At 39.8% G+C, this 14,950-nt stretch overlaps 1 protein-coding gene across 3 annotated transcripts; it reads left to right on the top strand.

Annotated features, from left to right (window-relative positions):
- Positions 1–3,011: 3,011 nt before the first annotated feature.
- Positions 3,012–13,662, top strand: trh (thyrotropin-releasing hormone). Of its 3 annotated transcripts, none has more exons than XM_028041272.1 (3): positions 3,012–3,135; positions 11,895–12,109; positions 12,526–13,662. In XM_028041272.1, exons 2-3 carry the CDS (start codon positions 11,917–11,919, stop codon positions 13,140–13,142), a joined length of 810 nt encoding a protein of 269 aa, XP_027897073.1. In that variant the 5' UTR covers positions 3,012–3,135; positions 11,895–11,916; the 3' UTR covers positions 13,143–13,662. The 3 variants fall into 3 exon arrangements, with proteins under 3 accessions (XP_027897073.1, XP_027896268.1, XP_027895431.1); XM_028040467.1 differs by lacking the exon at positions 3,012–3,135 and adding an exon at positions 11,555–11,684 and having other exon boundaries at positions 11,898–12,109; XM_028039630.1 differs by lacking the exon at positions 3,012–3,135 and adding an exon at positions 11,555–11,684.
- Positions 13,663–14,950: the final 1,288 nt, after the last annotated feature.

The following is a 14,950-nucleotide window of genomic DNA, read 5'->3' as shown; positions in this document are numbered from 1 at the left end:
GCATACATACAGTGTAAGACAGCTATGTTTTCCTCACGGGGAAAGGTCAACATAACTTCGCCATATAAACTATTTTCACAACCTACTGGATCATTTCAACCATAGCTCTGATGTTTTCAACCAAGCAGGTCTGAACTTCTTTGAAATATTGGATGTGACAGCACCCTGACAGCAAGTCATTATAGAATTACACAGTCATTTCAATTCACACTTATTTCCAGCCCTGACTGTGTGTGACTATGAAGTTCTTCATCCTCAAAGTGATGTGAGTTAGTTTGACATAAGTTTGGGATAAAATATCAAGAATTGCATCGCTTTAAAAAAGTATTTGCTGCTTTATAGATGTCTGCATTTTCTTATCTTTATGTGACCTATTAAATAAATGATCACTGGATTTCAGATAATTAAATAAATTTGAGTATTAGAATTTAAGTGAAGAATTAAGTTAAGGAGAAAAGCTATTTCAAAGTACCTGCCCCAATTGGAACATATTGTAGAGGGACCAAACCACAGCTCTTTCACACACTTCTCTCATTCACACGCATACAGAGTTTATATATAAAAAAACAAAAGATAGATTGCAAAACAAATTACAGTCAATGAAATCTGTTTTTCATCTGCAGGTTTAGGATGTATTTTATCACAAGTTTTCCTAAATCATGACTTATATGAGATCATCACATTTCTTGCTGTAGGTCTGTTTAATGCCAGACCTATAGAATTAAGAAATCACTTAAACTGACAACTTGAAGTAGGATAAACAATCTAAAACAAACAAACAAAAAAACAGGACCAAGTATATGTATTTACTATGATTGGACTGTGTGATGGACCGAGTAAAAAACAGGAAGAGTCACAGGATATGTTAAAAAAAAAAAAGTTGTTGTTATTATTATTATTATTATTATTATTATTATTATTATTATTATTATTATTATTATTATTATTATTTTAACCCAAACGTTTATAAATGACAAAAAGATAAACTGAGTTCATAAAAGAGGTCAAAGGAACAAAACTGAACTCAGGCAAAACTGCAAACAAACTGGCTGCACAAACAAACATAACTGACCTAACAAAGGTCAGTTAACATTTCTTTAACATACCTTTACCAGCCAGTACAGGTATATTTACTGGTTGATCAGACCAATTAAGATACAAAAGGGGTAACTAAACAGAATACAATTACTAACAAATAACAGTACAGCTAAGTTTGGCTAAACTAAAGACCCAAAAATGAAAATAAAAATGTTAAACTTTAAATACTAATCTTTACTTAATTACAGAACTTACCTAAACAAAGAAACTACTAATTCCCCCTGTCAGCAAGAACTAGTGGTACAGTCCAATCAGCATTTAAGCCTGCTGAGCCCAGGCCTCCATCTTTTGTTTGGCAACTCCATGGCAGGTAAGTACCAGCAAGAAAACAAACGAGAGTTAGTCTTAAAACAAAATTAACTTTATGTTGATAAATACATATGTTAACTTAATGTGTGCGCTAACAAATAGAACAAATGTGTCCAAATCAACTAATAAATGTTTTTATTGAAACTAAAATGTTGTTTGTATGAAAAAAATAAATTGTGCATAAAAAGTAGTGATGGTGAGATGAAGCCTCATGAGGCATTGAACCACTTGAGCCAACTGGTTCGAGAAAGGGTTCATTTCTTGAGGCTTCATGTGCACACGAAACCACCTACTGGCCAGGTGTATAATCACAGCCAGCTGTATCTTAACACGTGTGATGCATTGAATTTTTGTTTATTATGGCTCTTGGGAATGACTTCACAAAAGATGTAGGACGAAATCATTTGTCTACATAAATTATGTATACACATATGTGTATAATAAAATATTGTTTGAATGTATTCTCTGTGTGTAATTATTCCCAAAATAGTAGTGTCATGTGATATGGCATGTTGTGTAATAAAGTTTTTCTGTGACTCTAGAAAAATGGCATGGACTTAATCAGGCAGAGGACAGTGAAAGTGCTTGTGGAAATAGGGAGGGGGTAGTGAATAGGCTAATGCTTGTGTAACTTGGATGATTTCATGCATTTTTATTAAGAAACAACAATTTCTCCACAGTTTTTGGTTTCAAACGATTTCTCTTTTTTGACACTACATGGATGAGGTGTTATTATTGTACCCCAACTCCTTGGAGCACAATAAACACCTCACCTTTACAGAAAATAAGAAACAGTGAAAAATACAGTTCCTCATAAGCAAACATAATGCATCTGCAAATGTTCAGTTCACCTTACCTTGTTAGGGCTTATCAAATCAAAATGTTCCCACATAGGGGAAATCCTCCTCTTTCTCGCCGGCTCCATCCTACTCCTATCCTGTCCTCACGCTCCTAAATCTCCTATCTGTCTATCTTTCTCCTAAACTCTCCAAACACCAAACTAACTGTCTCAAACTAAATAACCACTATCCAAACTCTGCTATCCAAACTATCAAAACTCTATCTACTCTCTCAACTGACCGCAACTCGCCTACAACAACCCACATTTTGAATGGAGCCTGTGGGGTTTCTAAAGCTGTCAAACCCCGCGCCAACATCTGAGCCACTTCCCGAAGCAGTCACGTGGTACAGCCGGGCAGCGAGGCTTCGGACGTCATCGTTTTCGGCTCCTCCCCTAAATGAAGCAAGCCTCGATACGCGCTTTACGGAAACGCCCCCTCCATTACTCGACACACGCCTCGAAGCCTCGGCACATCACGTAACATCACTAATAAAAAGAGTTACGGACTGTAGAGTGTGGCCATGGGTTTGGCCATCACAGACTGGAAGGTGATACTTTTCCATTTCTAACTCTTTCGAACCCCAGACAACCACAGTGAGAACCATTATCCACAAATGGAGAAAACATGAAATGGTGGTGACCCTTCCAGAGAGTTGCCAGTTTCTCAAAATTACTCCATGAACAAGAACAATATCTAACATTCTGTCTCTCTAACTCTCCAGTTAAGATCAATTTTGATGATAATTTTTTTTTTTTTTTAAGTGTCTTGGCAAGAATGGGAGAGTAACAACCACATCTGGCCAAAAGAAGGGAAAGTGCCATCTCCAATCTGTATAGAAACAGATCCTCAAGTGTTATGCAAAAATATTGGTGCAAATATTTTAAAGGTGTGTGCTCCATTAAATACTCTTTTTTTCAGCTTTACATCATTTTGATTATGTTATTTCCTTATTAAAAGCATACTGTACCTGCAATGTTGCTTTGATTCTTTCATGCATGTTTGAGGAATTTCCCATGGCAGCCATTCCGTGGTGCCTAAACGCTTGGTATTGCTTGTTGCACTATGTGCTTTGAAAATGAAAGATACTTCCCCTTTAAATATACTGAGGGAGAGGAGAGAGCGGTAAGGAACCAGCAGTGTTGTATAGTAACGAAGTAAAAATACTTCACTACTTTACTTAAGTATATTTTGGAGTACTTCATACTTTCCTCGAGTATGAACATTTTTGATGACTTTCACTTTTACTTCACTATATTTCCGAACTTAATTGCGTACTTTTACTCCGATACATTTTCAATGTGTGGTTTAGTTACTCGTTACAAAAAAGCGCGAGAGAGAAACAAAGTGTTTTGACCCCACCTACTGATTGAGTGATGCATAAGAGTTTGAGTTTTGTAAGATATTCGGTGACATAACACTTAATAAACGTAAACATGCGGCAAGTAGTTTTGGGGGTTTTTTTTAACCTTTGTCAAACAGCAGAGGGCGCTGCTGCATTCATATTTACTCAATGGGTGTAATTCATATTCCTTTATCTAATCAGGTAAACCCCGTTGAGATCTAGATCTCATTTTCAAGAGGGACCTAAGCAAAAAATTTGCAATACATAGCAACCTGGTTACAAGATAAAAACAATTAATACATATGCACAAGTATAAAACAATAAAAACAATGACACTGTTTCATAGAATCTTGTTGCCTATCTTTAATTTTTTTTAATGTCTCTTCTCTACCGGAAAACAAGCCATTTAAAGGTGGGATGTTCTCACAATCTGTGGAAAATAAAAATGAATAAAAACCAGAAAATCCTGGGAGTTTGTCTTTGAATGTGAAGATTCGACATGAAGATGACAGAAAAAGAGCTACAGAAAATAAAACAATTGGAATCTGTATTGCTTTAAATGAACCCTTAGCTTTTTCTTTATCTTGAATATGTTTATCTGTATTTGTTTTTTCTTGAGGCAGAACAAATGAGGCATAACTCTGTCGTTATACAGTGTGTCTGCGAATAAAGTTTAAAAAAATACAACATCTGCCCCCCTCTCCCTCCTCCTCACCCAACAGACTTCTTGTGGCTTTGACGTGAAGCTGTGATGTCACTCATCCTGTCTGTGACATCACAGGCGCCTGTCTTTGTATTCCCAGGTTCCACAGAGAAATTCATTTGCAGTCTTCAATCTTAAACAAAACTCAACGATGGCGCGACGAAATGTATTGCTTGAGAATGTGGAGAGTTTGGAGAAGAGCTGCTGGAAGCTTACAAAAGAGAACAAGAAGCTTCAGAAAACTGTCGAAGATCTGAGGCTGAAGATTGAGAGACTGAATGCCAGGAAAAAAGATACCTGGCAGGTAGAGAATGAAAGGCTGATCAACAAAAATGATTATTTGAAAAAACAATTCAGCACTTTGAATAGTGAATTGGACGAGGCTAAAGCGACAGTTGAACAACTGCAATCAGAAAACAAAGCCCTGTCAACCCATAATAGGAAGGTAAAATGGGGAACAATGGTAGATAAAAGAAACTTTAACAATTCAATGAAAGAGAAATCGCAACAGTTGTACTGGATTGGCAAGGTGAACGAAGAGCTCACTCAAGAAATTGCTGGACTTAAATTAAAGATGGACAGACTTAAAGCCAGGGAAGAAAATTTAAAGGCTGACAAAGAAAAGATGGACAAAACAGACACTCAGACCCCGGAAGAAGAAAGTAAAGAAGAGAAATCAAATATATTTCAGACAATTGGGAGAACATTCATCAAAATGTATCAATCAGGGACTTTGAGGTATTGGGTGCCACCCTGGATATTTTAATTTCGAAATAAGATTAAATAACGACCACAAAAGCAGGGCTAGACTCAGATGAAGCTTGAGAGCAGAGGCAGAAATCTGCGGCTTCCAGAGGGAGGAACGGACATCAGAAGACCGTGACCACCGCAGGCTCCTAGGAGTCTCACAGATCCTTTCCAGGACTGTGTCTTTGACCCGCCTGCTGGAAACTATCCATCGGACAGTCGAACCTCGGATTCAGGAAGAGCAGTGTGGTTTTCGTCCTGGTCGTGGAACACTGGACCAGCTCTACACCCTGCAGGGTCCTGGAGGGTGCATGGGAGTTCGCCCAACTAGTCTACATGTGTTTTGTGGACTTGGAGAAGGCGTTCGACCGTGTCCCTCGGGGAGCCCTGTGGGGGGTTCTCCGGGAGTATGGGGTACCGGGCCCTTTGATACGGGCTGTCAGGTCCCTGTATGACCGGTGTCAGAGTCTGGTCCACATTGCCGGCAGTAAGTCGGGCTCGTTTCCGGTGAGAGTTGGACTCCGCCAGGGCTGAGCTTTGTCACCGATTCTGTTCATCACTTTCATGGACAGAATTTCTAGGCGCAGCCAAGGTGTTGAGGGGATCCGTTTTGGTGGCCTTAGGATCTCATCTCTGCTTTTTGCGGACGATGTGATCCTTTTGGCTTCATCAGGCCGTGATCTGCAGCTCTCGCTGGAGCGGTTCGCAGCCGAGTGTGAAGCGGCCGGGATGAGGATCAGTGCCTCCAAATCCGAGGCCATTTTTTTGAGCCGGAAAAGGGTAGAGTACCTTCTCCGGGTCAGGGGGTTTGTCCTGCCCCAAGTGGAGGAGTTCAAGTATCTCGGGATCTTGTTCACGAATGGGGGAAGAAGGGAGCGGGAGATTGACAGGCGGATTGGCGCAGCGTCTGCTGTCAAGCGGGCGCTGTACCGGTCCGTCGTGGTGAAGAGAGAGCTGAGCCAAAAAGCGAAGCTCTCGATTTACCGGTCGATCTACGTTCCCACCCTCATCTATGGTCATGAGCTTTGGGTCATGACCGAAAGAACGAGATCGCGAATACAAGTGGCAGAAATGGGTTTTCTCCGTAGGGTGGCTGGGCTCTCCCTTAGAGATAGGGTGAGAAGCCCAGTCATCCAGGAGGGACTCAGAGTAGAGCCGCTGCTCCTTCACATCGAGAGGAGCCAGTTGAGGTGGCTCGGGCATCTGGTCAGGAGGCCTCCTGGACGCCTCCCTGGTGAGGTGCTCCGGGCACGTCCCACCGGGAGGAGGCCCCGGGGAAGACCCAGGACACGCTGGAGGGACATGTCTCTCAACTGGCCTGGGAACGCCTCGGGATTCCCCCGGAAGAGCTAGAAGAAGTGGCCGGGGAGAGGGAAGTCTGGGCCTCACTTCTGAAGCTGCTACCCCCGCGACCCGACCCCGGGTAAGCGGAAGAAGATGGATGGATGGATAAATTGCTCCTTCAAAGCCGGAGTCCGATACACCTGCGGTTTCCAGCAGGAGAGACGGACATCAGAAGACCGTGGCCACGGCAGGCCCCTAGGAGTCTCACATCTTTTCCAGGACTGTGTCTCCGACCCGCCTGCTGGAAACCAACGGCTGACGGGACGTCCGTGAAGGGAGGACAAGTGAGTAGCGTTTAAATTAAAAAGTGAGCGAACGATTGAGGGTCTTTGGGGTGTAAAACCCCATGAATCCTAGGCACTGATAGGTAACAGAAGGACGGCGGAGTCCGCGTAAACTGAAAAACCCGTAATACCAAGTGTGTGTGTGAGTGTGAGAATACTTGGAGGAATTTAAATACCACTAGGTATTTGTCCTCATACCAAACGGCAGGAGTGCAAACGGTGAACCTCTGGTGGATGCATGTAGGCAAGAATTTCCCACCTGAAAAGGTTGAAGAGGGAATTACCACAACAGGGGATTGATCACCGTCCTGCTAAGAATTTATCCAGTCTTTTAGAGTCCACCCTATGTGTTTTTAAGACTGGAACGAAATTGACTAATTTGCTCAAAATGGGAAAAGGGAATAGCAAATTAACACCGAAAGATAAACTCCAGTGTAAGGACTGGAAGTTTATGGAAAGACAAAACCCTAACTCAGTAAAGAATTTAAATAAATTGATAGATAAATATAACTTTCAGGGCCAATTAAACACTCAAAAAAACTGACTGAGTTATAGGATGAAGTATGACAGAAAACAAAAATCAAATCAAAAAAAATATGAGTAGTGAAGGAATGGGTGAGTTAGAAATGTGGATGGAGGAGCTAAAAAGAGAGAAGAAGGCAATCAGAAAAGTTAGGATAAAACAGGAGAGCAAGAAGAGTGAAGCAGATCAGGCAGCAGAGCAGGGAGGAGCTCAGGTAGGAGTTATAAGAAAAAAGCAATGTCAAATTTATTTATATAGCACTTTAAAAACAGGCATAAAACTGCACCAAAGTGCTGCACAAGAATGACAATAACACAAATGAATAAAAACAGAGTATCAAAACACTAGTTCAATTAAATGCCAAGGAATAAAAATTAGTTTTAAGAAGCGATTTAAAATGATCCAGGCTGTGGGCAGATCTAATTTGGAAAAGTAGATTGTTCCATAGAAGAGGAGCAACAACAGAAAAAGCCCCATCTCCTTTCCTCTTAAGCAACCAAATACAGAAAGAAAATAAAAAGAAGATTTTGAAGATATAGAGTATAGATAAATAAATAAATGATTTAGTAAACAAAATGAAAAATAATGAATTATCTAAAAGCTGGAAAGAAAAGTAGGTGAGAGGAAGTTCATGCAAGGAGGGAGTGAGGATTGTTTTGTGGTCTGTCTGACAGTAGAGAAGTCATGATCATCGCATAAGGCAAGATTTTGATGTAGTTTTAGTTTTCTAAATTCAGAGAACAGTTTTCTCTTTAGAGTGGCTTGTTTAAGTAAGCAAATGATTTATGAGGAATGAAATAATATGGGACGTTTTAAACGTTTCACAACTGCAAAGAAAATAATAATTTGGTGTTGTGATGCCTTGAGTGGACATCCAGAGAGGTTGACAAGCAAGTGTTAAGGTGCCAACCTGGACATTATCCAGCTGAATACCTCAATTTAGGTTTTGATGAGAAGGGGAGGATAGGGGGGGGTGTTATCTTTACTTTTCCTACACACACTCGCACACATAATGCAACGTGATTGGATTTGGGGAGAAGGGCGTGATTAATTTGCCATACAAAGGAACCTGGAATGGAGTAGTGGAACGGAGTGGCAATGTAATCACAATGCACTGTAAGCTATGTAATGTGTTTTGAGGCAGTTGACCAAAATCCCCGACGATTTTTAGGTCTGAAAAGTAGGAAATGTCCGGAAAAAAGAGGACGTCTGGTCACCCTACCATCGAGGTAACGTCTTATGAAATGGTTATAATCCTCCTGTTTCAGTAACTATAGCTTGGTCACTAGGCACTACTGTATTGTGAAATCTTGACCATAAATGAACTTTGTTTGGCATCGTTTCAGTTCCACACGTGGTGTATTTAGCTTAGGCCTAATGTTGACTGTAGCAGGCTACCTAGACTCCTCTGTTCAAGGGGGACAGAAGCCATAGCGATAGCAATTTAGACTAAATTTAACGAATATAGGAAAGGCATGCAAGTTCAAAACCAGGTTTACAGAGATGACAATAAGCTGCATTTCCCTCCCAATTCTTTTTTTCTTTTGCATAATGACCAGTTGTGTGCACCACCTACTGACTGTAGGATTGACTGATTCACTGGTTTGTGAAGTAGAGTAATCGTAACGGATCTTTTTCTTCATGTTGGCCGCATTTTCTGTACTATTTATTTTTCTCATTTTCAGCACTGACCTTACTTGAAGGGAAAACTTAAGGCTTACAAAAACTTTGTATTTTCTGTCCTGGAGGATTTACTAAGAAGCTGGTTCAGTTGTAAAGCAGGTTAAGTTGACCTTGTGCTATAGGTAAAGCACCTAATTTTCTTAACTAAATGATACCTGCAGGTATATCTATTAGCAGGTTTAATTTTGCCTGCACTTGGTTGGGTACATTATTTTAAGTGTATTTGACAAGTTTACCAAAATATAAAAAATGTCATTCAAACTGCATTTGCCTTGTTTTACTTTTTACTTGTACTTTTCATTACATTACTTGAGTACATCCATTTTTACAGTAATTTCCATACTTAAGTACAAGACGTTTCAGATACTTTAAGACTTTAACTTAAGTAACATTTCAGTCAGTGACTTGGACTTTTACCAAAGTCATATTTTGGAGAGGTACCTATACTTTTACTTGACTCTGAGATTTCAGTACTTTATACAACACTGGGAACCAGAGGGGCCAATCAGAAGTGAATGGAAAGCGGTGAATGTGAATGTCCAGACGGAAGAGAATGAGGTGACTGGAGGCAGTTGTGCTGAGAAGGAGGCTGAAAGGCTGAAGGCAGGATTAAAATAAACAGATGAGATGAAGCAGAGACTTTGGAACAGAAGTGAAGAAATCTGAAGCTAATATAAAGAGTAAACCAAAATCTAAACAGACAAATCCAAAACACCAAAAACAAAGAAAAAATGTACTAACACAAAAGATAAATTAAAATGATGTCAGGAAATAAACAATACAGAAATGATCAAAAGGGAAACTAAAAGTCCAAACACATAACAAAAGATTTTGGAGTGGTCCAATCAAGAAGCAAACTCCAACAGAATAATTTATTTTCTTGCGGGGGACACACACTGCTAGTCGGAAACAAAATTAACTGTTATCAACAAATGTGCATCTTAGCAACAACTATATGTAAGAAAGTGAGAATGTACCAAAGACAAGTTCAGTACTAAAAACATCACAAACACCAACCACCACCCACAGACCCAATTTCTGACAGCTTCCTGCTGCTTTGCAGCATATGATTTCTCAGTCTTCAGCCCCCCTGTGCAGACACATCAGCCCCCATGTCAGATGAATGGTGTATGTACATCAGCCTCTGTGCAATTAGGCTTCATCTTAAACTGAAGGTTGCACAGAAATAGCAAACAAATTTCTTAACATAAGATGAAATGTTTCCAAATCAAATACCAAAAGCATTGATGAAACAAGTACGGAGTTAATGAAAAATATTGCTCTATACTAATTACATGCGTTTAATGTATGAACATATTAATTTTAGTCACTAGAGAGTTGAAATAGAATTTTGACTGTAAGCAGGACTCTTGTGCATTTTTTCAGGCATGGCTTTCTAATTGTTTCTCTTCCATAAAGAGCAGATTGGTCAACCTTGACCGAGGATCTGGCTATTCAGCAGCTTTTCTGGTTACTGCACTTCTTGCCCATCAGTTTATGTGTTGGTAGGTTTGGAGCTGTACCAAAACTCCTTCCATTTTCAGATGAGTTGAATAAAAATATGCGTTTAGAGCTTGAGACGTCATTTTTAAACTTAAAACTTAATGGTGCTTCTTGTTCACTTATTGTTAGTATTTCTGTGACTTTTGAATGTTTTGGTTGCACCAGATTTTCTTCAGGGGAAGCTGAGATGCAAAAGTGACACTCTTCACATTTTGTAAACTACATACATATATATATATATATATATATATTAAAATCCATCTCATCATTTGCTATTTTGGGTTGTTCATCAAATAAAACCCCAATAAAATACAAAGCATTTTGTGGTTGTGACTAAATGTGAGAAATCTTGAGAATTACACAGTTTTGCAAAGTGAATATGTTTAGATTTTCTTCGTTAAACTGGTAAAAGACATTAAGTCTCATGTCTAATTCGACTCAACAAGAGATATGGAATATGATGATATACATCTGAGTGATATTTCTGAAACTTTGTTCGTTTTGAAGCAAATGAAGAGAAAGTGTAAAACATATGTCGCTGTTATAGAAACTTCCACACTGCATTATCACTCTGTGTCTGTTCTAGTTGCTTCAGTATCCCCTGCTCCCACTTAGCCATTGAAACTTGCAGACCCTGACTCCGGTGCATTCAGCAGAGCTGCTTCGTGACTACATGTGAATTCTGTGTGCTAAAGAGCCAGATGGGTTTTGCTCACCCCTCTGCTTCCTCTGACTTTGAGGTTTAGATGAAAAAAAAAAAAAGTAATGAAATAAATAAAAATGGTCTTCATCTCAGTGCAGCCATGGGAGACCTTTAGATTCCTTACGATGAAAAAAATATGAAATGGTGAAGGTCGGGGAAAAAAAGAGGCAAACTAGATTTTTAAAAAACGGATTAAATGAAAAGTATGCAATTACGCAAAATCAATAAGTACAATCTTAAATTCTTGGAAAAATAAGTAATCCCATAATAACCCATCCTCCCTAAGTGCAATGTTTATCTTTGTTTCGCGAAAGCTAAACCGGGAAGCAGTCCTTGTAGGGGCGATCATTCACCAAACCCAGTTGCGCACGACTTGGTATATGACATCAGTGGGGACGAGAGATCCTGAAAAATTACTCCCGGGATTGTGTGACGACAGTGAGCGGGAAGTATAAAAGCAGAGCCGAAGAAGTTGTCAGTTCATATACCTCCAGGATCTGGCCTAAAGGGTCACCAAGAGCTCCGAGAAGCGGGGAGAAACCATTAGCAACGCTGCCAGCGGTGCCTCGGGGTGGAGAAGAGGAGAATTTGGATACTTTTCATGTGAGTCTGGCGCTTTTCAGAATTCTAGATTTGAGATTATGGTTCACCTTACCTGGATAGATCAGGTTTTTTTGTGCGTCTTGCACTTGTAAATGAGCTTTGTTAGTTTCTGCAAGCAATGCAATTCGTGCATCGTTAATCTTTTATTGACTTCATAAATTAAGCATGATTTCTAATAAAACTTTGACTTTGTGTTGAATCTTTTTCTAGTAGAGGGCGAAAAAATAAAGCCATGAAGTCGGCAAGCCTTCTAGTCCTGGCATCTTTTGTGATCTGCAACTTGGCAGTGTGTGATGGACAGGGTCTCCCTGCTGAGGACGAGATGGACCGAAGTACCACCATAGACAACCTCATGCTACAGAGAGCACAGAGCCTCCTCTTACGGTCTATTCTCAAAAAGCTGCAGGATGGAGACGTTAGAAATGGTGCGTGAAGCTCATGGTTTGGGTTTATTTTTCGACAAAAAAAAAAGAAAAAAAAGCTGACTCTGCGGCATCATACTGTCATGCTGTTTTTTAAATGTATATTTACTTGTTTGAATCCAGCGTTACATATTGTTTCCTGTTACCTAAGCCTCACTGTCTTTACCGTTTCCTGGGAACTATTTTTCCCCTCAAATGTAATCATGAATAATTACAAAATGTTGTTGGATTCTCTATTTCTAAAGAGATAGAGAGAAATAGAGCTGGGGAAATATGGACCGTAAGATGCTGTCTTGTGCGTAATTTACGCACGGCGCACACCAACTGCAAAATCCCTCTTGCTGCAGCTTGTCTATGCTAGAATAGACTCGGTCGGTATTAGAGCAATACTAAACAAGTCCTCAACTCTTTTTGTCCAGATGGGATTTTCTCACAACCAGAATGGGTGACAAAAAGACAGCATCCCGGCAAGAGGTTCTTCGAGGACCTGGAGAAGCGGCAGCATCCGGGCAGAAGGGAGGTGGTCGACGGCGAGCAGTTTTGGGATATGCAAAAGAGACAGCACCCCGGCAAGCGCGAAGATGAAATGCATTCGTTCACGGAGTTCCAGAAGAGGCAGCATCCAGGGAAGCGCTCCACCACGGGACACATTCCCGACAGCCCCGTCGCGCTGCTCAGCGAACTTTCCAAGCGCCAGCACCCGGGCAAGCGCTATCTGGTGCTGCACAGCAAGCGCCAGCATCCCGGTAAGCGTCTTCTCGAAGATGAGGACGGTGAAGCGGACTGGACTGAGGACGGAGAGGAAGATATGTCAGAGCTGGAGAAGCGTCAGCACCCAGGAAAGCGCTTTTGGGATAACTCCAGTCCGGAATTAAGCACCAGCAGTCCGTGTGATGTTTTGGACTCTGACAGCTGCAGTAAGACCAGCCTGCTGCTCGACTTTCTGGAAAACATCAACAAAAGTCACGCCGAGGAGAAGAGACAACACCCGGGGAAAAGGTTTGCATCAGAGGAGGAGATGGAGGAAGGAGAGTAGGGGAAGAAACAGCTGTTCTGCTTTGTTATCAACCAATAAACTAAGTGATCAATATGAAATATGAAAAACTGAAAAATTATTTTAATTATTTAAGCTTTTGAGCCATTTTTCTTTGGCTACAAGTGTTAGTGTTACAAGAGTTTGTAACACTAACGCATAGCATCAGTCTCAAATTCTTCTTTGGAGCGCTTGTGCGTAATTATTCTCAACATCTTTAAACTTTGCTGTAAATACAGATTTAGGACGAGGGGATATGCTAATCTAAATCTAATTGTTTCTTGAGTTATGTTAGGGTTTATTATTTTCATTAGAATTTATGACTAATTTAAATAGTAAGATTATAATTACTGGCTTCAGCAATGTTGCCTCTGTGAGGCAGCACGTCCTTGTCAGTGTGGCACATGACATACCTGAGTCCAGAACTAATGAAAACTGCCTCGCTTGCATCAAATAAAACTCTTGACTGATTGATTTGTGTTTTATTTATACTTATGTAAAATATAAAGAATTCTACAGCAAATTAAGTGTGTTACTCTTTATTTTTACATTGCCTTATAAATGAAGCTCATTAAAGATGCTTCTGGTAACCAGTACAAGCAAAATGTGAGGCGTGTGCAGTGCAGATGTATTGCAGCTCAATTACACAGTGTTCAGCCAGTTACAATCTTCTGTTATGAAGTGTCATTTATGCAGACAAATAACAGGGGGATGATGTCAAGTGTCCACTCTTTAACTGGAATCCGACCTCAACATGCAAATTTATCCAGAAGCGTCAGAACATTCAGGCAAAAATGTTTCACTAATTCTCGTCCGCTTTCCCACAACTCCAGCACACTGAGAACACTGTCAACATTTCACCAGCAAAAACTGTGTAACAATATGCACACATTTTATTTTTGATTTATTTTAATCTATGAGTAGGAATTGTGTAAATGGTCAAAAGTCCTTTAATGACATCAGTCATTAAATCATTACCCTATTAGTTCAAATTTGAGATAATTTTGTTCATTTTCTACAAGTAAAAAAAAGGTCTTTGAGGAATAAAACTTTACTAAAAGAGTAATAAACTTTTAAAATCCATTCTAAAAAAGATGGTATGTCAACCTTTATCATGGTAACCAGAGGATGTCCTGTTTCTCACTAACATCTGCCTCAAAAGGCCAGCATAACTACAGGCAACGTTTTGGCATTGGTGTTCTCACTAAACACGATAAAGCTGGACACAAAACTTAAAATAAATAAATAATTTACATGGTTGTATAACTTGGACGTTTCCATGACAACAGCAGCTGAGATATTATTGTTCATTAGCAACAGCACCCTCAGGGCTAAGAAGTCCTGCTTACTAGTAAGTTTACGTTTTGCATTGTGGTTGAGTTGACTCAAAACCTTTGGGTTTTTGCAGACTGACGCGTGAAACTTTTCCCATACTTACTCATATAAATGTAAATTATCCTACAGTCACCAGCAAAACCTTCCTGATGCGATGCCAGATGATGAAGCACAGAGAGCAAAAATTTATTGCAGACTGAAGTACTAAGGGGAATTAAAGTGAAGTGCATGTAACTGTGCAAAAGCCCCGTGATTTAATATTTCTTTATTTTACGTTTCTAAAAACATGTCCCTTTTTGAACCTCCCACATTGGCTCTTTACAATTGTTAACAAGCCTTTAAATATGGATATAAAAAATTTAGTTTTAAACACTTGTTCATTTTTATTTGAACAATTTCATTTAATTTTCAAACATAATGAAGTACTAATATTTTCTACATCAATTTTTTTGTCATTGAGTTGAAAACATGCTTTT

This window comes from Xiphophorus couchianus, chromosome 1 (genome assembly GCF_001444195.1).
Source record: "Xiphophorus couchianus chromosome 1, X_couchianus-1.0, whole genome shotgun sequence".
NCBI classification, from domain to species: domain Eukaryota; kingdom Metazoa; phylum Chordata; class Actinopteri; order Cyprinodontiformes; family Poeciliidae; genus Xiphophorus; species Xiphophorus couchianus.
This window is presented reverse-complemented; position numbering and strand designations above follow the sequence as displayed.